This window comes from Panthera uncia (genome assembly GCF_023721935.1).
Source record: "Panthera uncia isolate 11264 chromosome A1 unlocalized genomic scaffold, Puncia_PCG_1.0 HiC_scaffold_17, whole genome shotgun sequence".
NCBI lineage: Eukaryota > Metazoa > Chordata > Mammalia > Carnivora > Felidae > Panthera > Panthera uncia.
Window position 1 is genome coordinate 23,444,690 of NW_026057577.1, and position 26,207 is coordinate 23,470,896.

The following is a 26,207-nucleotide window of genomic DNA, read 5'->3' on the forward strand; positions in this document are numbered from 1 at the left end:
TATACTAAGGATATCTCAAATGTATTTTATTTAAAAAACATGAGATTCCAGGGGTGCCTAGGTGGCTCAGTCAGTTGAACATCTGACTTCAGCTCAGGCCATGATCTCATGGTTTCGTTTGTGAGTTCAAGCCCTGCATCAGGCTCGCTGCTCTCAGCGCAGAGCCTGCTTCGGATCCTCTGTCCCCCTCTCTCTGCCCCTCCCTTGCTCACACTCTCTCAAAAGTAAATTTAAAGAAACATTAAAAGAACATGATCTCCCATGAAATTGCAGATACTTCTCTTTTCAGTAGTGTCTTCTAGGTTCCATAGTTGAAGGGAAAGGTGCATACGTGGGTTTAAATTTAATTATAACCCAGGTATCCTCATGTAAAAGGTGAAGCAGGAAACTAAATAAATTTGGAAGATAAATACATTAGGAACAATCCACTAGGGGACTCCGAAGCAAAATGGTAGATCTGCATCATATCTGATAGATTTGCGGACAAGAACATTGTTAGAGGCAATATTGCAATGTAAATGTCATCGTGATTATTTTTTTTTTTTTTAGAAATAGAAGCATAAAATCATTTAGAACTAAATCCATTGTACAGATGAGAAAACTAGATTACATGAGGATGGAACTTCCCAAACTTTGAATCATTGCCAGGGGCATTTAGGCTTAAGTAAATTAGGAAGAATTGATGCTATTTCTGTAAAACACAGACACAAATTCCAAATCGAGAAATGTTTAATGACAGGCTGTTGTGTGCAAAGTGTTACGGATGCAAAGGAGAATAAGACGTTGACCTCTGCCTTTAAAGAGCTTATATCCTTTTTTTTAATTCTTTAAACTTTAAAAAAAAATTTTTTTTTTAATGTTTATTTATTTTTGAGAGAGAGAGAGAGACAGTGCGAGCAGGGGCAAGGTAGAGAAAGAGGGAGACAGAATCTGAACCAGGCTGTCAGCACAGAGCCCACTGTGGGACTCAAACTCATGAGCCGCAAGATCATGACCTGAGCCTAAGTCTGATGCTTAACCGACCGAGCCACCCAGGCAGCCCTAAAGAGCTTATATCCTAATCAGGAAAAGAAGGTCAACTTTTGTAGGGGGGCTGTGAGCCTCTCCACCTTGCTAGGGAATATCTAACAACTGCTGAGTTCCACAAGCCAAATGCCAGAGGGCAGAGGAGAGCACAATCATTGTGGGTTGGGTGGAGAAACTCTTTTGGGAGGAAGGGACTTGGAGCTGGCTGTCAAGGATCCAGGCAGTGGATGCTCCATACACAGGTACCATGTGGAGAAAATAGAAAGTGTTTGGGGAGCAAACTAAGCGTATGCTTTATTTTCCAAACAAATGAGAGAAGAAGCTAGAGAAATGAGTAAGTATAAATCACTTACAAATATATAGTAATATATATAGTATATACTATATCCTGAGTCCCTATTGTATGTCAGACAGTATAATAATAAACCCTTTTACAAAATGACAGAATGGAAACTTAACAGCTGTTAAGTATTGTTTCAAGAATGTGCACAGCTAGTACGAACCCCGAATTAAGCTCAGGGCTTCTGACTGCCCTTCACTGCAACGAAATAGGATCGTGCAGATAGTTTAGGGGGGGATTTAGATCCCCCTGGGAGGTTGTCCTAATGATGGGAAATACAGAGAGGGTTTTATTGATGAGAATCATATATTGACCAGAATCATACAAATTTTATGAATCACTTTTCAGGCATAGGCCTTGCTTCTTCCTGAAATAAATTTGGGGTTGTGTTTAAATTAGTGGTCCTAGGTTAGATCCGAATTAATTAGAAAAGGAAGTGCCATAGATATGTATCACTGCCCTCGTGGTTGGATAAAGGATGTCCATCTAGGTATTAAACTACATGTGTGTGGGCTGAATCACTGAATCAGTGAAATCCAAGAATAACAGTTGAGAGTTCTTGAGGACCTTTCACAATAAGGTCGCTTGACGCGTAGCACTCTGAGCTGGTCACTCCTGTGTCTGTGATTACATTGCAAGTACATAGAGGCTAGCCTGAGGAAGCACACATAGCTTTATCTGGAAGGTATGTCCCAGGCACAGAAATCTTGTTGCAGGTACTAGGCATAATGTACTAATGATTGCTTCCCCCAGGTAAGAGGGCATTCTCAGTGACAGGGTTCTGTTACCTTGCTAATACCTGCATATGTCTCCTTGTGAAGTCCTTGTACAGCCTCACTTCCAATTTCTGACTTTACATCCTCATGACCCTTGGTAAGTTGCTAAATCTCTCCTTGCCGTGGTTTCCCTCTCCATGATAGTTGTCGTACTTAACACATGGAGTTGTTGTGAAGATTCAAAACATGAAGGACAGGAATAACCCATGTATCTTAGCAATTGTACACTTAGAAGGTATCTCAGTGTGCCAATATGATAAGCAGCCACAGGCAAAGCATGTACTATGGTGTGGACAGAATCTCATTCTTTGAGATTCTAAGACGCACAAGGCCGTGAGGGGGGCGCTCGGGTGGCTCGGTCTGTTAAGCATCTGACTTGATTTCGGCTCAGGTCACCATTTCACAGTTGGTGAGTTTGAGCCTACATTGGGCTCTGTGCTGACAGTGCAGGGCCTACTTGGGATTCTCTCTCTCCCTCCTTCCCTGCCCCTTGCCTGCTCTCTAAACAAACAAACAAACAAGAACAAGACCCTGAGATAGGAAATAAGGAGAATTCAAAATGATAGAAAGCACAGGTATTTTAGACAAAGCTATATTAATTAAAAAAAAAAAAGTCACTGTGCCACGATTCTAATTCCAGACATGTCAAAATACACCGTGGGTCGATACCTTTTAACTTGTTTCAGTGGTTCTTGCTTTACTTTTAGATGGATGATGACGGAATGGACCCCCTGTTCACGAACTTGTGGAAAAGGGATGCAGAGCAGACAGGTGGCCTGTACCCAACAGTTGAGCAATGGGACTCTGATCAGAGCCCGGGAGAGGGACTGCTCCGGGCCTAAGCCTGCCTCCGCCCAGCGCTGTGAGGGTCAGGACTGCATGACCGTATGGGAGGCAGGAGTGTGGTCTGAGGTACAGTGCATGCCCCCAGCCCTCCCCATTTCATTTCTCTCCTTTGATGCCCACCTTGTCTGACGTCACGTGCTAATATGTTCAGAATCTCTGTTTACAGCAGTTTCAATACCATCTATTAACTTTTCTGACAAGAAAGAGGATATGCTGCTTATATATAATTTTGCAAACAGAAGAAGACAAAGTTATTTACTCTATTCAATCAATATTGTAACATAATCAAAAATGTATTCTATATACACTTTAGGTTGCTGCTTTTTTTTTATATATACCATGAGTATACTCTTCAGTGGGCAGATTTTTTTTTAATTTCTTAATGTTTATTTATTTTTGAGAGAGGGACAAACAGAGCACAAGTGGCAGAAGGGGCAGAGAGAGAGGGACACAGAATCCAAAGCAGGCTCCAGGCTCCAAGCTGTCAGCACAGAGCCCAACGCAGGGCTCAAACCCAGAACCATGAGATCATGACCCAAGCTGAAGTCAGATGCCCAACCGACTGAACCACCCAGGCACTGAAGAAATTTTAATACACATTTGACTCATTGTCTTTCCCTCCCTGAACACTTAAAAGAGAAAGAACAAGAAAGGGCGTTACCTTTTAAGAATCATCTCCTAGAAGCAAAGACTCTGTTTTTATTTCATATTTAGTATATGGTTTGTATTTAATCATCAATCTAAGAAAGTTAATAGTTTCACCATTTTATAATTGATCTCAGAGACATTAAATAGTTTACCCAATCCTATCTAAGTAGAAGGGCTGGGATTTGAACCCAGTGCAGTCAGACTCACTGCACCACACACCCATTGGCATGTAGTCTGTAGCACACCGGTGTGGTCCACGCCAAGCTGTATGGTATATTTTCTTTTATCCTGATACACATGTTTGCATAATAATACACAGCAGTCTGGGTACCTGGGTGGCTCAGTTGGCTGAGCATCCAATTTCAGCTCAAGTCATGATCTCACGGTTTGTGGGTTTGAGCCCCGCGTCAGGCTCTGTGCTGACAGCTCCAAGCCTGGAGCCTGCTTCAGATCCTGTGTCTCCCTCTGTCTCTGCCCCTCCCCTGTCACTCTCTGACTCTCTCAAAAATAAAATGATTTTAAAAATTTATATAGGGGCTCCTGGGTGGCTCAGTCGGTTGAGCATCCAACTTCGGCTCAGGTCATGAGCTCACGGTTTGTGAGTTCGAGCCCTGTGGCGGGCTCTGGGCTGACAGCTGCAAGCCTGGAGCCTGCTTTGGATTCTGTCTCCCTCTCTCTCTGCCCGTCCCCCACTCACATTCTATCTCTCTCTTCTTCAAAAATAAACATTAAAAAATGTGTATAAAAATAATAAATGGCAATCATTACTTATATTCTCTAGCTGCTCTGAAGCATTTTAGGTGAGTATGTGGCTGTATGCCACACACACACAAACACACTCACACTTACATACCCACACACATGAGCACACACACACGCACATGCACACCCAGAGCCAAATCATTCAAATGCTTACTTTCAGAATATTAGATAGGATATAAAACTGACAAACAAAATGCCAGGGTATGATGAGCAGCTAATCCTTTGAAAATGAGGATAAAGTAGCTTAGATAATAAGGTGTGGGAATATTCTTCAATTAACGCAACCCCACACCTACTAAAGTACATTGACCAGTAGCATGATTTGCCGGTGTCTTCCTGTTCTGAGCTACACCTTACACCTTGCTGCTTAACATTTTCTCCTTCATTTTTGATGTGTGCTTTGCCGATGAATGCAGTATCTAATATTACATCCAAATGAATCAGTTCAATCTGGAGAGAAGATTCACATGAGCAAAGGAAAATATCCCACCTCCAGCCTAGCCATAATGTTTTTGCAAACTCTTTAGGAGGAAATAGGTCAGAGAGATTCTGTACAGATTTTTGGCACCAGCTGGGAGAAATATTATGTCTCAATGCAGTCTACCAATTTAAAAAAAATGTTTCTCTTGTTTTTATTTAATTTAAACATTGATTTTATGGTTGAGGGTTAGTTCCAACTGCAAAACATTAAAATATAAATTTTAAAATGCTAAGTCGCACGTGTAGTCCACTTTAAAGCTCAACATATTCAAACATAAGCCATAAATTATGAGACAGTTACTCATTTGTGTAAAATATACGATATTTATAATATCATTAGTTTCGTGCTCAGGTTTTCAACAACACACCTGTTGTAGTCCACATGCTTATTCTTTTTTTTTTTTTTAATTTTTTTTTTTAACGTTTATTTATTTTTGAGACAGAGAGAGACAGAGCATGAACAGGGGAGGGTCAGAGAGAAGGAGACACAGAATCTGAAACAGGCTTCAGGCTTTGAGCTGTCAGCACAGAGCCCGACGCGGGGCTCGAACTCACGGATCGCGAGATCGTGACCTCAGCTGAAGTCGGACGCTTAACCGACTGAGCCACCCAGGCGCCCCCACATGCTTATTCTTAATACTACGTCATTGTTAAATGTATTCTGCAACTCTTGTTTTGGACATTTTTTAATCACAAATATTCATTGAATTTTCAAGGTTTGCCATATCTTTTATCCATTCCCTTCTCTCCTTCCTTTCCCTTCTCTTGCCCAATGCCATTTTAGTCCCTGAGTCCAGATAGTCAGTGATGTATATCTTTGTAAAACTGAGAAGCTTTACACATATTCCATAATAAGAGACATAAATGAAAATGAGATGCCAACTTGCACCTAGAAAAACTTGGTGGAATATACAAATATACATACATGTTTGTATGTTATGTCACCATCTTAAATCAGGCATCAGTTATTTATGAAATAAACAAACTGTTTTTCAACTGAATTATATTTTCAATGCTTGCAGTCATTTAGAATGATAATTTCTAGGGGTATATAATTATGCAATTAAATATTTATTTTATTTTTGCTAAGATTTTTCTCTGTTTTAGCTTTAAGAAAAGTTTGTGAGAAATGACACCCTCTAAAAAATTTTTCTATCTTTTGCAAACATTTCTTAGGGCTAAAACAAACTAAATCTTAGCAAAAATAAAATGAATTTTCTTAGATAATTATACATAAAAATTTTTATGGCAATCAAGTTCAGTATTTTACATTTTGATCACTGTATATTATTTGTCTTTAATAAACAATCCTTATGTTATATTGATCTCTGTAATAATGGTCCTGTGTTCCTGAAACTCATTTACCTCCAGCACTCTGTCTTGAGCTTCATCTGGCTCCTGGTACTGGCGTACAGCCAGGTGTTTAACTTCTCTTTGTTCTTTAACCTGGTCTATATGTGGTCATAGGCTTATGACAGATGATTAGAAATATTATTTAACAGTGGGCACCTGGATGGTTCACTTGGCTAAGCATCCGACTCTTAATCTCAGCTCAGGTCTTGATCTGAGTCATGAGTTTAAGCTCCACATCGGGCTCCACGCTGAGAGTGAAGCCTACTTTAAAAAAAAAAAAAGAAAGAAAGAAAGAAAGAAAGAAAGAAAGAAAGAAAGAAAGAAAAGAAAAGAAAAGAAAAGAAAAGAAAAGAAAAAGGTGTGCCTTGGTGGTTCAGTCCGTTAAGCATCCAACTCTTGATTTTGACTCAGGTCATGGTCTCATGGTCCATGAGTTCGAGCTCCGCACTGGGCACTGATACTTCGAAGCTGCTTGGGATTCTCTCCCTCCCTCTCTCTCTGCCCCTCCCCTGCTTGTGCTCTCTCTCCCTCTCTCTCTCAAAATAAATAAACTGAAAAAAAAATTTTTAAAGAGAAAGAAATATTACTTAACATAATTTAACCGTTCATCTGTATCTCCTAATCACGGACTTCATCCTGACTCTCTGATGTTTTCTGCTAGTGTTCGGTCAAGTGTGGCAAAGGCGTACGTCACCGGACCGTGAGGTGTACGAACCCTAGGAAGAAATGTGTCCTCTCCACCAGACCCAGGGAGGCTGAAGATTGTGAGGATTACTCAAAATGCTACGTGTGGCGAATGGGTGACTGGTCTAAGGTAAGAGTCTTTTGGCGTGTCTGTTAGGTTTTGATCATGTCTGCATCGCCCTGGGTGCTGTGACCACACAGCATGCAGTTTAGGACAAGTAAAGGACAGAGGTATAGATCATGGGAGATGGAGTGTTATATTCCCAGGTTCAAATCCGTGGTCATGATCTCTATAAAACTGTTTTAAAGATTAAATAAGATAAAAGGTAAAAAAAATGCTGAAGACCGTCTTTCACTTTTTGACACAAAGGAAGCTTTCAAAAACGGCTATTGTTATTTTGTTGTGAGTTTTTATTCATAATCGTTCTTTGTCAGAATATTTTTGCATGAAAGTTACGTAATATTATAATACTATCAGATAAGACCATTTTGAAAATATAACTAAGTGAGGTAGTGACAGAATCAAACAGAGGCAATTCCCATCCTAATGTATAAAGGCATTCTTTTTCCCATCAATTTTTGGGGATGTGTATAGAAGACAAGGAAAGGAACAGCATACTTGAAGCCCTTTGGTCGAATCAAGTGGACACAACTCATGTGGCAGGTGAACAGAAAGTTTAATGTTGTGATAATAGTATTATTTAAATTTACGAATAAAGTGATGCCCCATATATAAGTGAGCAGTCTATCTATTCAGTCTACATAAAGTATTAATCAATCCCATGTTTTAAGATAAAATTCTGAGGGGTGCCTGGGTGCCTCAGTTAAGCACCCAACTGTTGTTTTTGGCTCAGATCATGATCTCATGGTTGAGAGATTGAGCCCTGTGTTTGGGTCTGCCCTGGGCATCGAGCCTGCTTGAGATTCCCTCTCTCTTCCCCTCTCCACCTCCTCCCTCCTCTTTCTCTCTCTCACAAAAAGAAAAAGGTATTTGTTTTTAAATTTATATATTTTGAGAGAGAGATCACGAGGAGTGGAGGGGCAGAGAGAGAGCAAGAATCTCAAGCAGGATTTGCACTGTCAGCACAGAGTCTGATGCAGGGCTCAAACTCACAAACCATGAGGTCATGATCTGAGCCGAAACCAAGAGTTAGATGCTTAACTGACTGAGACACCCAAGCTCCCCCCACCCAAAAAGTATTTAAGATAAAATTCTGATGATATTTAAGGGGGAAATGGCTCTCAAATACTAGTCTTCAGAAATTTAAGTGTTAATCAAATAATCCCCTGTGCCTTTCCACATCCAGTTGTGATATTATATACCTATTATCATGAAATCATAAAATTCTAAGGCTTCAAAGAGACATAATAAATCTTCTCTTCTTTCCCATTATTTTATTTGTGAAAAAAAAATGGTAGCTGCTGAGGCATGGTAAGGAGTGTGGTACTTTTCATAAAGAATCCTAAAGGACATTCTGGAAGAAATCTTCTCATTGTATAATGCACTAGGGGTAGCCATTTTGCCTAATGTTGCCCCCAAAGAAATTTCCTGACATTTAAAATCTATTTACTTGTGATTACTAATGGCTTTCCTCTCTAAAAATGTTTGCGTATTAGCATCACATCTGAGTTCTCATGAACTATACTCTTCTTTCTAAGACCTACAACATTTAAAGTTTGCATTGGGACTCTTTAAAGGATGCATTTGTAAACAATTTAAATTCATCCCTCACTACAGAATTAGGAAATATTCAGCCCAATCTGGGCAGCTTTGAACTGGTGAACCCTGTAAGGAAACTTCACACTTTAGAGTAAACAACTTTTAGGGGAAAGAGAATTCCAAATTAACCACAGATAGTTAATTTTATTTCCAGGGTTTATGTTTTCCTAATTCTAAGAGAAGGAAATACAGTAGGAAGATAGGAAAGACCATGGCCTGGAAGTCAAGAGAGGAGGGGGGTAGTCTCAACTCCTTCATTATGTAGATGGACCAATTGGTCAAGCTACTGAATACCTCAGTGTCTTTGTTTTCCTATGAGTGAAATAAGATAGACAACACCATTGCTTTCAAGCTTTTTGTATATTAATTCTTTCTTCAGCACTGATGATATAAAATAGGATGAGGAAATGGAAGTCCTAGTTGTAGGGGTATGGGGAAGGTCACCTATTGTTTCCTTTTAATTCTGTGGGAACTCCACATTTGTTTATTTTGGCTAATGAGATTTGAGGTGTTTTCCTTAAGTGAAAGAAGTCTTCTGTAAGAAAAATTTAAAACCCACAATAATAGATGAGCTATATTTTTCCAGCTTTATTCATTAATAGGAATATTTTAAGTGGTAAATGTTAATCTCCAGTTTAACACACAAATTGTGATTACAACAAACAGAAGATCCAGGTTTTGTTGTGACTTACAACACAGAACTGGAAATTCCTACAATGCTATGTATGGAAATACGGCTAGCAAATCCTATTTTCATGACAAATACTATTGGTGTTGATTAATAAATGTGCCTATCATGTGGCCTGTGGTTAAATCTTAAGCAAAATCAAAATTTGTTAACTGGGGAGATCATAAAAAACAGGACTTTTGGATTTTTCTGCTAAGCCTGAAAAAATATTTTTTCCAATTTTACTATAATTACCTGTGTGTAAATTTTTAGGTATACTTAGATTGAATTACTTTAAGTTGGTTTTGTTGTGTTCTTACATTACTACGCAGCCAAAACATAGCCTTTGTGAGTAAGGAAAGAAGGTGATAACTCTAATAACTATTCTTCTTTATTCTGTGACTTTTTACCTCTGTCTGTGCGTCTGTTTGTTTTTGCTTCCTTATTTAGAAGATTCAGTATGTTGCACTTTTTCTCTTTATATGAATACAGTCTGCTCTTTACCTTAAACCAGTTTCATTGTTCTTTTTTATGACTTAGATCTCAGCCTAACAGATTTAAACAGCCTGCACAAATTAAAGTCAGTCGCGCCATGTGAACTTTATTGATTTCACCCCTTCTTTTTCACTCCTAAGAGATCACTTTCATGCAAAAATACAGACCATCCCAAAATAATTACAGAGAAAAGGAATAATTCTGAGATTATTAAGTTTCAGTGAGTAAAGTATTCACGGATGGAGGAAACCATAGATTTCTTATTCTTATCAGCTGTGTCCCTGGAACAGGAATAGCAGCAAGATGTGTGCAATTGTAGGTGGATTTCTGTGCTCCTTGGAGGTCAATTAATCTGTCAGTTTCACTTAAATTCTACGAATATTTTTTAAACTATTGATAAACCTAAGTGGACTTAAGATTAGGCCTTGGGTTGACTTGAATCAAGGATATTCAATGAGCTACCCATAAAATCTTGCTGTGCAACGCTGTTCCTCCTACAATATGGGTGGAGCACTAGAGAATAAGTTAAAAGAATAATATGTTCTCAGCTTCTCACACTATCTAAAAGTCACTGGCCACAAATGGACTAAGGGTATATCAGTTGAATGGAGGCTTCCTAGGAAAATGGCTTATTCCCCAAACTGTTCACTGCATCTGTATCAGCCTGTGTGATGTCTACCATTTATGTTTTGGTGATTTTGTGTAAACAGTGGAAAATCTGCTCTCAGCTTGAAAAAGAAAAATATAAATACAGGAATATTCAAAAGAGAAAAATCTGTCATAAAAATGTTACCTCTGATTCCTAAGTAGATGTAATACAGCCTTTGTTGAACAATGTTTGCATTTATTCCTTTGAAACTAGAAAATTGGCAAAAATAGGGCACAAACAATGTAGTTCCTTTGTTCTGGCTTGCATTAACCAGTGACACAATTATATGCCACATTCTGACTATATCTCTGATATAGATATGGCCTTTGGGTCTTTCTTGGGATAACAGAACACAACCCATATGTTTCTGAGCGGTTAAAATCTGCATTCACTCATTTAAGCTGACCTTAGAACACTGACTTAAAAAATAACATAGTCCCTTATGTTTAATGAAATGCCTTATTTTCAGCCAGAATTTGACCTTTCTGCCTCCATTTGAATGTCTACAGCTTCTTGTTTTCATTATTGGAGCCTATAGAGAAGCAAATAAAAGAGTATTGTTTTATCTACCTGTTACACAAAATTTGGTTCCTTCCTGAAGCTTTTATAGCATTAACGTTTCTGTGCAGCATTAGCAAGAGAACTCATTCAAGTGAGTGTTAATGAGAAACAAAACACCTTGGAATTGTACGTAATTATTCTTGGTTTATTCTTAGATTCAACTCATAGTCCACAATTTGAGCTTAATTTAGTACTTCAAGATTCTGGGAAATGAATAGTTTTGGCCACATATCAAATCTTGACATGATTAATAGATTTTTGGACAAGAGATTATGAGTCTTTTTGTGATTATGATATAATTCAAAATAATGCTGGAAGCATAATAAATCATTTTGGATGATTTAATTATATAAATAGTATGTATGGCCTTGTTTAGAAGTGGTAAATATAAAGCTTGCAGTATAATGAGTCATTTTTAACTTATCCTGTAAAAGGAAACCACAGTTACATCCAGTATATTCAGTTGAAGAAGAATCTAAAACTATGAAAGTGTGAATAATCACAGAGGACATTTCTTTCCACTGGAGGAAACCTCAGTGACTCATTGAAGGAAACGTAAAGAAATCCTCATCAGTGCAATCAAGAATATCTATCCTAAACTAAATGACTAGATAACACAGTGTTTTTAATCATGCATCTCTGTAGCCTAGTAGTTTTGTTTTCAGTCAAGGGAGACAAAAAGAACCAGACTCAAAATTCCCAAGGGAAGGATTTCTTCTTGGCCCATAGTCAGGCTGGGGCTTTAGGACTGTGGATTTCCACATACTACTGACCTAATGCTGGCATACACCCCACCCAATTAAAATCCCCTTGCAGGAGGTCCCAGAATCCAAATGTGTGTCTTGTTGGTTTTAATACAACTAAACTAAGTGGGTTGTTAACAGGGTGGTAGAGGGAAGCTTAAGCACTTGCTAGAGGATTTCCCATTCAACTTTAAACAAATAGTTGCAAATAGCCAAATTAAATACCCTAATAGAATGTAAAAATAGAAAATGTTAACTACCAGCTGAAACCAGAGAATCAAAGAAATGAATGAAATGACAACTGCTATAATGGAGAAAATACTTTGTCAAGTTAGATACATTAGTAAGACTGGTATTTACTGAAGATCAAATGTCATCCTTTTTAGAAGACTAAATTCATATTAATTAAGGAATGCTTGAGGCTTGCATTTCCCAAATTATATTCTATGGCAAACCCATTTCTTGGGATATAGTCTCCAGGTCTGAGAAATAATGTAGTTAAACAAAGATAAGCAAATACTGCAAATTGCTGTAGGACTTAAAGATCCTTTAACATTTTCCTATACTTGGTAAATCTCAAAGAGGGACTAGTATTTCTCTTTTCTTTATTTTTAACCAAAGCTCACTTTTGCAGAGCATATGGCTAGTTTGCTATTTAGTGTAATACACTATGGGAAGGTTTACATTAGATTATTCAAATTTGAAAGATTAGTTTTGTAAGTAATTTTTGGAACTGGAGAAAATTTGTAGATTGAAATCAAACTGAAATTATCTGTATCTAAAAACTATTCTTGGTGGATTAACATTTATATATAGAATTATTTTCTAATAATGTCTACGAGTCATTGGAAAAGATAATTGCCTATCATCTTTTTATAATTATAGTCTAAAAAGACACGAAAATTCGAGCAGCTACTCCATAAACCAATAAGAATCTAATACATCAAAATCTATCATTGTTGGATCAGTCAATGAATTAAAGAAATCAGAGATTGTGGGTCTGGTTTTAAACATTTGGACATCAAAGAAACCTATCACAAGGTGTCCTACAGAAGAGATATTTTGCATTATAGGAACATTTACTTTGAAAATGTACTTTCTCTGAGTAAATTGTTCATACTACAGAAATTACTCAGTGATAAGTAGAATACTTTCTGTTATGTTGTTTAGATACATCTACTGAATATTTACAAAATTTGCTACTTACCATTCTTTCTGGAGAAGATAGCTATCTTCTAAACCATGCACAAAATCCCCAAATTATTGGCTATCAAATTGTTTAGCCTCTGATTCTTTTTTTAAACTTTTTTAAAAAAATTTAACATTTATTTATTTTTGAGAAACAGAGACAGAGCATGGGTGGGGGAGGAGCAGAGAGGGAGACACAAAATCTGAAGCAGGCACCAGGCCAACATGGGGCTTGAACCCACAGACCATGAGATCATGACCTGAGCCGATGTCGGACGCTTAACTGACTGAGCCACCAACATGCCCCTGACTCTTTATACTGCAAGAGAATGGACATTTTTTGCATTGCTATCATTTTTAGTTTTCAGGTCTTCTGACAATCTTATCTGTTGCCCAGATGTATTAAAAAAAAAAAAAATTTCAAAGTGTTTGAATTACTCAAAGCAGTCAAAGCATTTGGCTGGTATGATTGAACATAGCAGATGTATATTAGCTTTGAAGAAATGATGCACATATACTATCTGTGTATATATTCTACCTAGAGAAAATTTAAAATTTAGAGAGACTGAGGTAGTGTCTCTGTGCCTCTCCATGTATATGTGTATAAGTATATATAATGTATGTATTATATATGTGTATACATGTATAATTATAAATGCAGATATAGAGACATGTTTAAGATCCTTTGTATTGGAAAATGCAAGACAACTTGTTTTTAATCCATAGGGCTTAATTATACTGTCTCCTTTTATTTTTAGTGTTTATGCATTTATTTTGAGAGAGAGAGAGAGCACACATGTGGGGATGGGCAGAGAGAGGAGGAAAAAGAATCCCAAGCAGGCTCTGAGCTTTCCGTGCAGAGCCTGACATGGGGCTCTATCTTAAGACCATGAGATCATGACCTGAGCCAAGATCAAGAGTCAGATGCTTAACCATCTGAGGCACCCAGGCACCCCTATACTGTCTTCTTAATAGATCATTGAAAAATCACCAGGCTTGTAAAATTATGCTACCAATTCTCTTTTGCTGCATACCAGGATATCTATAATTTCACTTTCTAAATCATACTTGAAAATATTTTAGTAAATAAATATGACTGAGGTAAAAAATTACTTTTGATGTTCTTTATAGGGGATGGAGCATGGAACATGCCAAAGTTCATTTTGGGTATATTGAGTGTTGGTGGGCAGCAGGGGAGAAGGAGAGCAGATTTTTTCACATAAAAAATATAAAGAAATTTGACAAGAATATTATAAAATTAAAATCAGTAGTATTAGCCATTGAGTGTTTTTTTGATTAGATGTAGTGAAGTATATGTTTACCAAATGCCAGAGGATATCCAGAGATGATATAACCATATCACCAGGACTAGCAGAGAATGACATCATTAAAATGCAAGAAAAATATGCAAATGATTAGCCAGTTAGAAAGACATCATATGGCGGGGTGCCTGGGTGGCGCAGTCAGTTGAGTGTCCAACTGTTGGTTTCAGCTCAGGTCATGATCTCATGGTTCATGAGTTCGAGCCCCGTGTTGGGCTCTGTGCTGACTGCCCAGAGCCTGCTTGGGATTCTCTCCCTCTCTCTCTGTCCCTCCCCTGCTTACACACACACACACACACACTCTCTCTCTCACAAAATAAATAAATAAACATTTAAGAAAGAAAGAAAAAAGGAAGGAAGAAAGAAAAGAAAGACATCATATGGGGTCTTGGGATGCAAAATGTACAAAAAAAAATTTTTTTTTAACAGGTCCCTAATTCTACTTCAGGTTAAGTGGAACATCCAGAGAGCCAGTGTGCACAACCAGCATTGATTTTGTATGGCGAAAATCAGTTCCCCCTAGCCTCGTTCCTACATCAGTAAAATGTGCCAAAGCAACTATATGTCTTTCCGAATTTTGTAGTGTTCTAACTGTGCAAGTAAAAGTAATCACCCAGTGTCAGTGGTCCAAATGGTACATAATCCAAAGAAAAGTATTTTGAGTGACTTAAAATGAAAGATCTACTTTAGGATTAGATTGGATTAGAAAAATACATTGGATTAGAAAAATATGTCTGTAGCTTTTTGTACTGTACACAGAGTATGTACAAGTCCATATAGTATAATAAATAAAACTAGGAAACATGTTTAGATATAAACACACACATGACTTTAGGGCACAGAAAAGCAATGAGAGGAGTGTGTTGAGGGATACCATGGGGCAACCAAAAAGCTCCATCTCTAAAGGGAGTGGATTCTACTCACTTCTGCCCAGGCGCTTTCACATATCTGTGTCACATACTACCAAGACTGGATGTTAGCACACTTTTTTAAACTAATTTGATAGCTGTGAAAAATAATACCTCATTTTGAAATATACACATTCTTAATTTTCCTTACAGACATTGTCACATAATTTGCTAACCGTATTTATAAAGATGCTCGTTGCAGCCTTCTTTGGCACAACAAATATTTGGAAACAACCCATATATCCAATAACTAGTTCTATAAATCATAATCCCACATTCCAACAGTGGGATATTGTTGTTTTTAAAAATATATGTATAGATAAATACATAATGATGGGAAAATTTCTCTAAGACCTACTATTAAGTGAGTAATTATGCAAAAGAGTTATATAGTATGAACTAAGGTTGTTTACATATATTATTCTTGTACATGTTAAAATTTTTCTGCATAGACATACAAAGAATAGTTTATTTGAATTAAATTGGAGGAAAGGGCCTTCTGTGCTTATCGTTCTACCACATCCATATGTTACTTTTAGTGTTGTGAATGGGTTAATATTTTCTGTCTGAAACTAAAAGAAAACCTACTTGGCTGGTACTTAAATTTTTTAAGGCTACAATATAAAAAATGACTGATGTCATAGATATAGAAAGATACTCAGAGAATATTACAGAATTTCCAGGGAAGGGAAAGGATTGGGGAGTATAAGAGGTAAGATAGCTCAGTGCCTGGAGTTAGACAGCCTTGGGTTTGAATTCTGGATCTTCTGTTCAGCGAAGTTAGTGAATCCAAATGAAATAATTCGTGGAAAGTTCTTAGCATGGTGTCAGTTACATAGTAACCAAATTAATGCTAGCTGTTCATACAGTAGTATAAGTAGAGATAGAGAGGATTGGTTGGCTTTCAGAAATTGTTTTGAGGTTAAAATGAACAGACCTGGGGTTGATTATTTATGAGAAAAAAGATGAAGAGTCAGGTGTTAAGGTAGTAAGGGCTCATGGCTTGGCTTTCAGGTCTGAACAATTTGTATGGATGATGCTTCTCTGGTAGGAGGTAGGAAACCCTAAGAGTTAAGTTGGAGGGGAAAGATTTTCACTTTTATTTTGGGCGATCTTTCATTTGCCTGTAAGAGAGTTAAGTACTGGCATTCAGTAGGTAGATCAGAGGAGAGGAATGAGATGGAAATATAAATTTTGGAATTATCAACCCGTAGATGGCGCGAAAATGTTTAAAGTCTAAGTGTGCCTTGAGAGGGAGCATAGATAGAGGGAGTGGAGGAAGGGGCAGACTGAATCTTTATTCTCAACCCAAACTTCAGTTGTCCTGGGACCCTGCCATTGGCGTTCCAGTAGGTCCTCAAATTTTGTATGTTTAAGACAAAATTCCTCAATTTATTTCCTCAAATGATACTCCACTCCCAATTTCCTTTTTCTTGAAAAATGTCAATATCATCTTCCCAGCTACCCAGGCTAGAACCTACCCTTGGCACTTCTTTACGCAAGTAGGGCTTTGCCTCAGTTGTTTTTACTCCAAATATAATAATACAGTCCTTATTTTTTTTTCTTACCAGAACTGGAGTAACAATTTCTAATACACTTCCTTACCCCCATATTTCAGATCCATCCACTCAAAGGGATGACTTCTCCACTCAATCCTATAGCCTGAGTATTTGCAGAGAATTCCCTTTGGCTACCCTTTCAATTAGCAGATACTCACACAGGCATTCAAATCTTTCCATATTCTGGTGCTAACCTACCAATTGAGAATTGCCTCCTTATTCCCATGATGGGTATCTCCACTAAGCTTAGGCCTGAGCAGTTTGTACTTGTGCATTCTCTGGGTCTTTATTGATACAGTCCTCTTTGCCTACAATGTGTTTCCTCCAGCTATCTGGGTCCCTCAAAGACCATCGAAATGCCTTATAATTTTCAAAGGGCTTCCCCAGTAAATGAGAGCATTTGTTTGCACTTACTCTGTTACTTTTTCTCTATTAATTATATGTTGCCGTATATGGTTGCTGTTCCGTTGAGAGTGTCTTAACCCCTTCTACCATTCCCATAAATCTCTCCAAGCAACCAGAAGACACCACTACATTCAGTGATGTTTATTGCATGAATGATCGCTGAACTGTTTTATCAAGAAAGCAGAAACTGTAGCATACTTCTACACATTGCATTTCTCCTGATCCATTTAATCTTCTGATTCTAATTCTGTAAGAACTATAGTGTTGCATACATTGTACTACCAAAGAACTAGTAACTAGCTCATTTTTTTTTCCAGGATGATTAATCAGTATAATTTTATGTAAATACAGGACCCCCTTGATCTTTTCCTGTGTGGTAAGTCAAACTACTTAAAAATGTGTTCTTTTTTTAAGTAAATCCACCCTTATTTGAATAGCATAGTATTTTAAGCCAAAAAAGTGCTTAACATTGAGCTTCAAGGAAGCTGGCAGACTTCTTTTGCTTTCTCTTGAATCCAGTTGGCTGAGATACCTGCTGTCAGGTTAATGGCTGTTATCTAACCTAGAAGGAAAGCGGGAGATGGAAGCAAAGCACACTTAAGAAACTTCTCTGTCACCTGGCAAATACTTGGTTTATTTCGGGTTGGAATAACCTAAAGGTAATTACATAGTGCTCTCTGTGCTATTTTAAACCAAGACTTTATTAAAACAAAAAAACAAAATACACACACTTCTCCAACATGGCCCCCGAAGGATCTGATCCATTTTGGACACAGAATTGTTGGACTAGACCTGGAAAGTATTGTAGTTGCAAAGGAAATTCAATCACTGTCATTCCAAACAGTTCTCTCTGGTGGGAAGATGTTCCCCTGGAATGATAGAGATAAAATAGAAATGTCTTGATAGTCTTTTTTCACCTCTCCAACACCCTGTGATTCATGGGCTGAGCACTGGCAGAACTGCAAATGTGTTCAAGAGTCTGTGCTTATTAATTGCTTCTTAATGCAAAACATCTTTTTTTTCCCTCCATCATTGTGGTGATCAATGTGTACTTTGATATAAAAAAAAAGATTCAGGGGGTTAATGTGACAGTCCTTTCAAAACATATTCACTTCTCTGCTAATCATTCATAAGCATTCTGCTTGATTTTGCCACACACGTTTCCTTAATTTGCTATAACTATATGCAGACATTTTCATTAAAGAGAAAAGAATAGTTTGAACTGTGGAACCAAATGATGAATTAATTAAACACATATGCAAAAAAATCCTCAAACGTCTGACCTCTAGGAATAGATTCAATTCCAAATAACCATGTGTTAAAAAAGGCAGATGAACTACTTTAAAAAGACGCAGAAACACTGACCAAAATAAATAGCAAATCTTAAAAAACAAACCAAACTTTTGTTCCTTAGTATGCTTGTTTCACACTCACTTTATTAAAAAGTTGAAAGATGGAACCGCCAAACATATACATAAATGAATAGGAATGCTGCGCTAATAATTTCCAGTAGAAGTCATCATTTACTTTCCTTATGAGGTCCACTCTCCGCTGTGAATGCTACTTCAGTCTTGTTAAACCACTCTGGAATAATCCACTTATTCCCAAAGACAAATTATCCAAGTCAATGCTGTTAACCTTGTTATAGATTGGCACTCGTCATTATAGATTGTATCAGGTTCTGTGAGATTGTCTATTATATTGGTTTCAGAAATTTTTTTGAACTCTGTTTGCCAGTGACAATTTTCTCTTAATTTAGGAATTCCTATTTCTTACAGAGGCCAGCTGGAAATGAGTAAAGCATTACAGAGCCTTCCTTAGCTGTTGGCCTAGCGAATACACATTCTCTCCAAAATATATATCTTTGGCACACTCCAGAAGGAAGGAATCTCGGGTAATCTCTGTGCTGGCCAAGTGTGAGAATTATTATTTTTAACCCCTGAATACACAGCAATTTGTTTTTGTTTTTTTTTAAGGAATTAACAAAGTAAACCAGCATTAGTTTAGCTATATTTGTTCACCAACAAAACTGCAAATAAATATCTTATAGTGGTATTTTTAGTATTGGGTTTTCCCCTCTTTGGTGTGATGTTTAAGAGGACATTTTACAGCATTTACAGCTTGAAGAGTTTTACAGTTTAACATGCACAGATGAATGGTTCTATAAACTCACTGGCAAACTAGTTGATTATTTAACTGAAGTCTACAAATTTATTTATACCTCAGTGTCCCCGTTTGTTGCCAAAGCTAAGTTATCGAAATATCCAGGGTAACAAATAACTAGCACCAAAAACAGTGTCTTTGTGACTCTTCTGAAGTTCTGAAAGGAGAGGTAAGAAACTATCGTTTAACCAATAACTTTAAAGTTTGGCACTTTACTACAGAATCCCAATACCCAAGAATAGATGTGGAAGTCATTTTTAGCTCCATGTTCAGAATTGTGTACGCAGAATAGATCTACTTGATCTCAGAACCTCTGGAGCACAGAAGCACTATGGAGTCAGAGATCAATGCCAAGAATGAGGGTCTCCTCTTTACATAGGAGAGTGGTTAAGAGCTGTTGGTGGGCATTCCATTTATAAAGAGTTCTTAAGTGAAAATAAGTTTTCTAGAACTACATAGGTTACTTCTTGGACCGGAAGAAAACAATGTTCTTTGATGAATTTAACAAAGACATGACTTTGGTAGATTTCACCATGAGACATTATGGATGGAAATTCTTACATGATTCATGAATATTCAATTGACAGAAAGATAATCCTATACTTTGCAAAAGTAGATTCAAGTAGTATGTTGGACAAGAACCTATGAACCTTGAGGACCTCTTAAAATCATTCTCCTCTCTCATTTTGACACTTTATAAATTTTTATATGGCTATTGGTGCCTGCGCAGCACTTTTTCTTTGAATTAACTATGTTTTACTCATGTCAGTGTGTTACAGAGCACATTTGCTATCTATCATTCACTACTATTTATTAAATTTATGTCATTCTGCATAATGGTATTCATAGAAACTCCGGGGAACAATACATGTCGGTGATTTTTAAAAGATGCAGATTCTTAATAAACATATTCAAATACATCATGAAAGGATATTTCTATATAAAATAATGAAAACTTAGGAACAGAGTACACTCATACCTCCTATGTAGTATTTGGTGCATGAAAAACTTGTTTATACCATTGTGCTCATTAAAAGCTAATTCTCTTCAATCCATCAGATTAGACTTGAAAACAAATAATCCCATCAGGCACTGATAAAATGTCTCAAGGTAAACAGCCTTTCCTTGAACGCCTTCTCGAAGGTGTTTACATATTTTTCAAAATATTAAACCAAGACCTGAGCAACGCTGTCTATTAATGCCATAAATAATATCATTTCAGGAGTGAAATTTCCATGGTCACTTTCTTCCTGCAGTTCACATTTTGGGCAGTGCCTCACCACTCATCCATCTTTTTGTGATGGAAGGAAGGATTCCACACTGTGGCTTACCCATGAGATGAACTTCTCAGCCATTCAGAGTTCATTTCATCCCTCTCTATGATAATGCCACATAGTTAAGAGTTTGTTAAGGATTTTTTAGTGTGTTTGTTTTTCCTACATTTTTTTCTATTTCCCTTCGTTTGTTTACATTTGGGCCAATCCGTAACTTGGCAAAAACATTGTGGTATCTTAACCTGCCTTTACCAGTACTGGCAAATCCTGTCCATGACAGGGCTATCATCTAACTTATCATCTAACTTAGTTGTATTTACTAAGTTAGTAGATACAACTTTCCAAGACATATCTGTATCTATCATCAGATCATCCTTGGCCATTGTCAGAAAAATATATGAACTAAGTAAACATCTACTATATACTTTCCCCAACTTGGATGTCACTTACTTCTCCAGATATTTCTCTTTCAGTTAGTTTAAATGAAATTTTCTTAGGTAGAATAAAGTCTCTTATCTCTTATTGCCTGGCATAAGAATGGCAGAAAGAAAATTTTAGGTAATAGAAATGGTTATAAGATTCTATCAATGTGGATCTCATTTTAAAACAGGATAAAGCCTTCTTAATGATTTGCCAACGTTTGTGTCTATGGTTCTCATTTACTAAATGATTTCTGTATGTATTTTAATAGCCCAAACTGTGAATTATCGAGAAAGTTTCCCTAATCAAGCTTAGTGTTTGACATACAGTGTAGACATAATTTAATAGTCTTAAAAGTTGTCACTAATGTTCCAGGGCCAGAAAGGATTTATTCGATTATAAGAGAAATCTATGGTGATATTATCTAAAGATATGACTCGTGTGTTCCCAAGTGCAGCGAAGGTCATTATTTTCTCAGGTAGATTGAAATGATGACTATCAGGAAGTCAGTTAAACAAATTTCACTTCCAGACACTTTGGGGCTCAGAATTAAAAGCTTCTAGTTCATGGAATTGATTCACGAGGTGCTTTGTTCCAAAGGTCCATCAGGGCAAGACTGATTGTTTGAATTCTTGTCAGACAATACAAGTCTTTCTATTTAAAATACTCCAGGGAATTTTCCCTGTAAAAGAAATATCAATGGCAAGTTATCAGGGACACCTTGTGTTTCTTTACCAGTTGCTGGCAGGTTAATGTTGACAGTTTAGCATTTTGGCCTATAGGGGGAAGTCTATAGTGCTGCCTTGTTTCAAGTACACTTTAAATTTACTTGGTGTTTGTATGAAGAGCAAGACTCAAAATGTAGTAGCTAAAAAGACAGAAGGAGGGAAGGTAGGAAGGAGGGAAAGAAAGGAAAAAGGGAGGAAGGAGAGAAAGAGAAAGCCATTGAAAGTAATTACTTCAAGATCTGTAGAAACACAGTGGAAAGAACATCATATTTGGAATCAAAAGACTTGCATTTGCTGTTCTTGGCACCCTCTCTGTGAGTCCTTATCTGATCCTCCTATTTGAATTACAAAGCCCCCCACCCCAAACTTTCCCATCCTTCCTTCCCAGCTTTAGTTTTTTCCATAGCAACTGTCACTATCTAATATGCAATGTAATTTAAATCTTTATTTTCTTGCTCCCTCCTATTAAAATGTAAACTCCCTGAGGGCATGTGTTTTTGTCTCTTTTGTGTACTATCACATCCCAGTATCCAAAACAGTGTTTGGCACATTGTGGACTTCCCATAAATATTAATTGAATGAATGAATGAAATAATCTCAATGAGCCTAACTCTTTTCATTTGTGAAGTTATGGGGGTTATGACAAAGTGTAACCAAAGTTTAATATGCTGTGTAAGAGCATATTAGATAATGCATGAAATATAATAGCTGCTTCATGTGTCCCTTCATTTGTGTTTACCGTCTAACACACAGATCAGTAAGATGTCTGTACATAGGGTGACTGTATGTCCCAGATTACTCGGGGCTGTCCCAGGGTATGCCTGTACTGTAGGAATAATTATCATCAGCAACTTCTTTCACAAGTGCCCTGATTTGGGTGATAAGTTATATGATCACTGTATCTCAAGACAAATCATGCTTGTGAATTGTTCTTGAAAAACAAGTTTATCTTCTATCTTATAACCTGCGTTATAGCAAAACAAACCAAAAAAAACCCTTCTTATTCATTAATGTTTAATTAAGTTCATAGTAAGATACGAGGATGAGAGGTTCATTTGGCAGGATAGAGGAAAAGAAAAGATTTCTGACTATTCATAGAAAGAGAAGCGCTAGCAATGTTCCAGGATGCAGTAATTGGTTAAGCATCTAGTCTCTGAATTTAGCATATGTGAGTTCAGACTCCATTTCCACTCCAGGTCTGAACTGTAAAGACTTGAGCAATTAGTTTCACTTATTTGAGCCTCTATTTCCTCATCAGAGTAACAGGGACAAATATAGGACTTCATGTGAAATACTGAATAATCATGACCTAACACAATACCCGACATATAAGAAACAGTAAGTAAGTGCTAACTATCATTAGTGTTGTATGAAGTAAAAGCTTCCGGAATTAGTAGTATCAGTTTCCTTTGATCCTAAAGCAGCAAACTTTGGTTCTGTAGGGTGGCTGATTATTTAAAATACTAAGCAATTGAAAAAAAAATGAAATAAATAAATACATAAATAAATAAAATATTAAACAATTGGCTAAAAGTGGATGAAATTGCCCAATTTCCACAGTTTTGTAATCTGTTTCTAACTCCATTTATTTGATATGTTTTAGTGTTTTGTTAATATGGTTTATTGATAAAAGTATCAGCTCCATCATATTAACAATTTTTGCTGTTTTTATTTTGTGCAGGAGATCGTGAACAAAATGGGTGGTCAACAAATATTTGAAAAATCAATAAATGCTTGACTATTCTGAAACATTTAAGCAAACTCTAATCTTGGCAGAACTTCTGTCATACCATAGTTGGCTGGCACACTGAATAATTAATTAGATGATGAAATTATAGACCCTGTGCTCTGATGAAGCTTCACCACTTAAAAATTGCCAGACTACAGGGGCGCCTGGGTGTCTCAGTGGGTTAAGTGTCCAGCTTGGCTCAGGCATGATCTCGTGGTTTGTGAGTCTGAGCCCCGTGTCAGGCTCTGTGCTGACAGCTCAGAGCCTGGAACCTGCTTCGGACTCTCTCTCTCTTTCTCTCTCTCTCTCCCCCTACCCCACTTGTGTCCTGTCTCTCTCTCTCTCTCTCTCAAAGTAAATAAAGTGTAAAAAAATTGCCAGACTGTAGTAACTTAATAATAAGTCATTTGGGGTGCCTGAGTGGCTCAGTTGCATACAACTCCTTTTTTTTAATACTTATTTACTGATTTATTTATTTATGAGAGTGAGAGAGAGCATGCGCACGCACGTGCATGAGGAAGGGGCAGAGAGTGGGAGGCAGAGGATCTGAAGCAGGCTCTGTGCACAGAGCAGAGAACCCAATGTGGGGACTCGAACCCAGGAACTGTGAGATAATGATCTGAACTGAAGGCAGACTCAACTGACTGAGCTACCCAGGTACCCCTGAGCATCCAACTCTTGACTTCTGCTCAGGTCATGATCTCCAGGTTCCTGGGTTTGAGCCCTGCATTGGGCTCTACGCTGACAGAGCAGAGCCTGCTTAGGATTCTCTCTCTCCTCTCTTCCTCTCTCTCTGCCTCTCCCCTGCTTGCACACATGCACTTTCTGTCTCTGTCTCTCAAAACAAATAAGTAAACAGTAACAATAAGTTATTTGGAATTTTTGCTTTCATAGTAATTTAGTCCCAAAAGTGTAGTTATGATCTACTGCAATGCCTTGCTTAACAAAAAGGAAAAATAAGTTCCAGGTAAATTAGTTGTAAGAGACAGTATTGGAGCCCATTTTCCTCATGTCAAGGCCAGAATATTTGGCTTTTTCTTTTAATGTCTGTCTGTCTTTAATCGCAGTGACATGATTTGGGGAAATATCCAGTTATTTAGTAGTATCTTCTATAATAAAGTAAGAACTAATTTAGAAGACCTTGGGATTTCACTTGTTTCAAGTATCTGTTCATATTTCACATATATGCAATGAAATTTTTACCCAAATGTATTTTATAAAGAAAATAATTAATAGTAATAGTCTGATATTTTTTATTTCCTAAGTGTGCTAATTAAAATTAGATCCTGAGGCTATTAGACTATTTAATTTCGTGAGAAAGCTTATTCTGTTAGTTTCAAAGGCAGAAATGATGGTGTTTTAGTTAAACGAATTATAGAACTTCCATTATTTCCTGGATACAATTTTCATTTTCAGGTTATTCCCAGACAGTTACAAAACTTAACCTGCATAAGGAATGCAACTAACATGTTTTTCTCTTGTTTTCAAAATTTTATGAGAGGCAGTATTCAGCCATTATCTGCTAAAATTATGTATTTTGAGTTATCATGTGTCTGTAGTTACTTCATTGCATTTTTTTATAACCCTGAAAACTGATGTATGACTTTGGTGTGTTGATGTCCTTTGGAGTTGACAGAATTCTTTACATATTTTGCTAACTATGGCTAAATCTTTACTCTGTAGAAAATAGCATGCTTAGTTAATAAATCATTGTTTTCAGAAACAAAGCCATGTTTGCTCTTTCACATTTAACTTTGATACCATAAAACAATTGTATTTTCACAGTCAAATAAGCATCAGCTTATTTGTGTTACAAATTAAATCTAGTGATATATTTGGACCTGAAAGATTTCTCTCATCAAAGACCATTGTATATCAAATATGTTCTTCTTTGAAAAATATCCTACAAATGAAGACAGACTCCATTCAGCTGAAATATAAGGAATCCATGAAAAGGGTATTTTATTAGAAAATCCAGATTATCATATTTGTTTTAAATTTTTTTTAATGTTTATTTATTTTTGACAGAGACAGAGACAGAGCATGAGCGGGGGAGGGGCAGAGAGAGAGGGAGACACAGAATCCGAAGCAGGCTCCAGACTCTGAGCTGTCAGCACAGAGCCCAACGCAGGGCTCGAGCTCACAGACTGCGAGATCACGACCTGAGCCAAAGTCGGACGCTCAACCGCCTGAGCCACCCAGGCGCCCCCCCCTTATTTTTTAATTTTTTTAATGCAGATTATCATATTTTTATTTGTACAATATTCTATCTCTCCTAGTGCTCAATTACCTGTGGCAAAGGAATGCAGTCCCGTGTTATTCAGTGCATGCATAAGATCACAGGAAGACATGGAAATGAATGTTTTTCTTCAGAGAAACCTGCAGCATACAGGCCATGCCACCTTCAGCCTTGCAATGAGAAGATTAATGTAAATACCATAACGTCACCCCGGCTGGGTAAGCAGACCAAAAAGGGGATGGTTTTGAGAAGCATGGAAATGCTTATGGTTGTTTTGTGTATTATCATAAAACTTTGTCATAAATAAATCTATATGAATTAGTTTGGTTCTAACTAAACTAAAACTATGCTTGACTATAGTTTAGTCCCAATGGTCAGGAGGATAAAAAAAACTCCTAAAGACTAAACAAGACTCCTGAAACTGTCTACTCAGAGCCAGGCCCTGGAAATACAAATGCCACACCTCTCAAGGTCATCATAGAAAGGGTTGGAGGATGGAATCATATTTTGGTTCTGACCAGT

At 37.2% G+C, this 26,207-nt stretch overlaps 1 protein-coding gene across 1 annotated transcript in view; it reads left to right on the forward strand.

The window, feature by feature from the left end:
* Positions 1 to 26,207, forward strand: part of ADAMTS19 (ADAM metallopeptidase with thrombospondin type 1 motif 19) — a 238,253-nt gene that overhangs the window by 206,840 nt on the left and 5,206 nt on the right. The window contains exons 20-22 of the mRNA XM_049649122.1: positions 2,850 to 3,054; positions 6,893 to 7,045; positions 25,726 to 25,903. Of these exons, the coding sequence (XP_049505079.1) occupies positions 2,850 to 3,054; positions 6,893 to 7,045; positions 25,726 to 25,903 (536 nt within the window). The remainder of the gene's footprint in view (positions 1 to 2,849; positions 3,055 to 6,892; positions 7,046 to 25,725; positions 25,904 to 26,207) is intronic.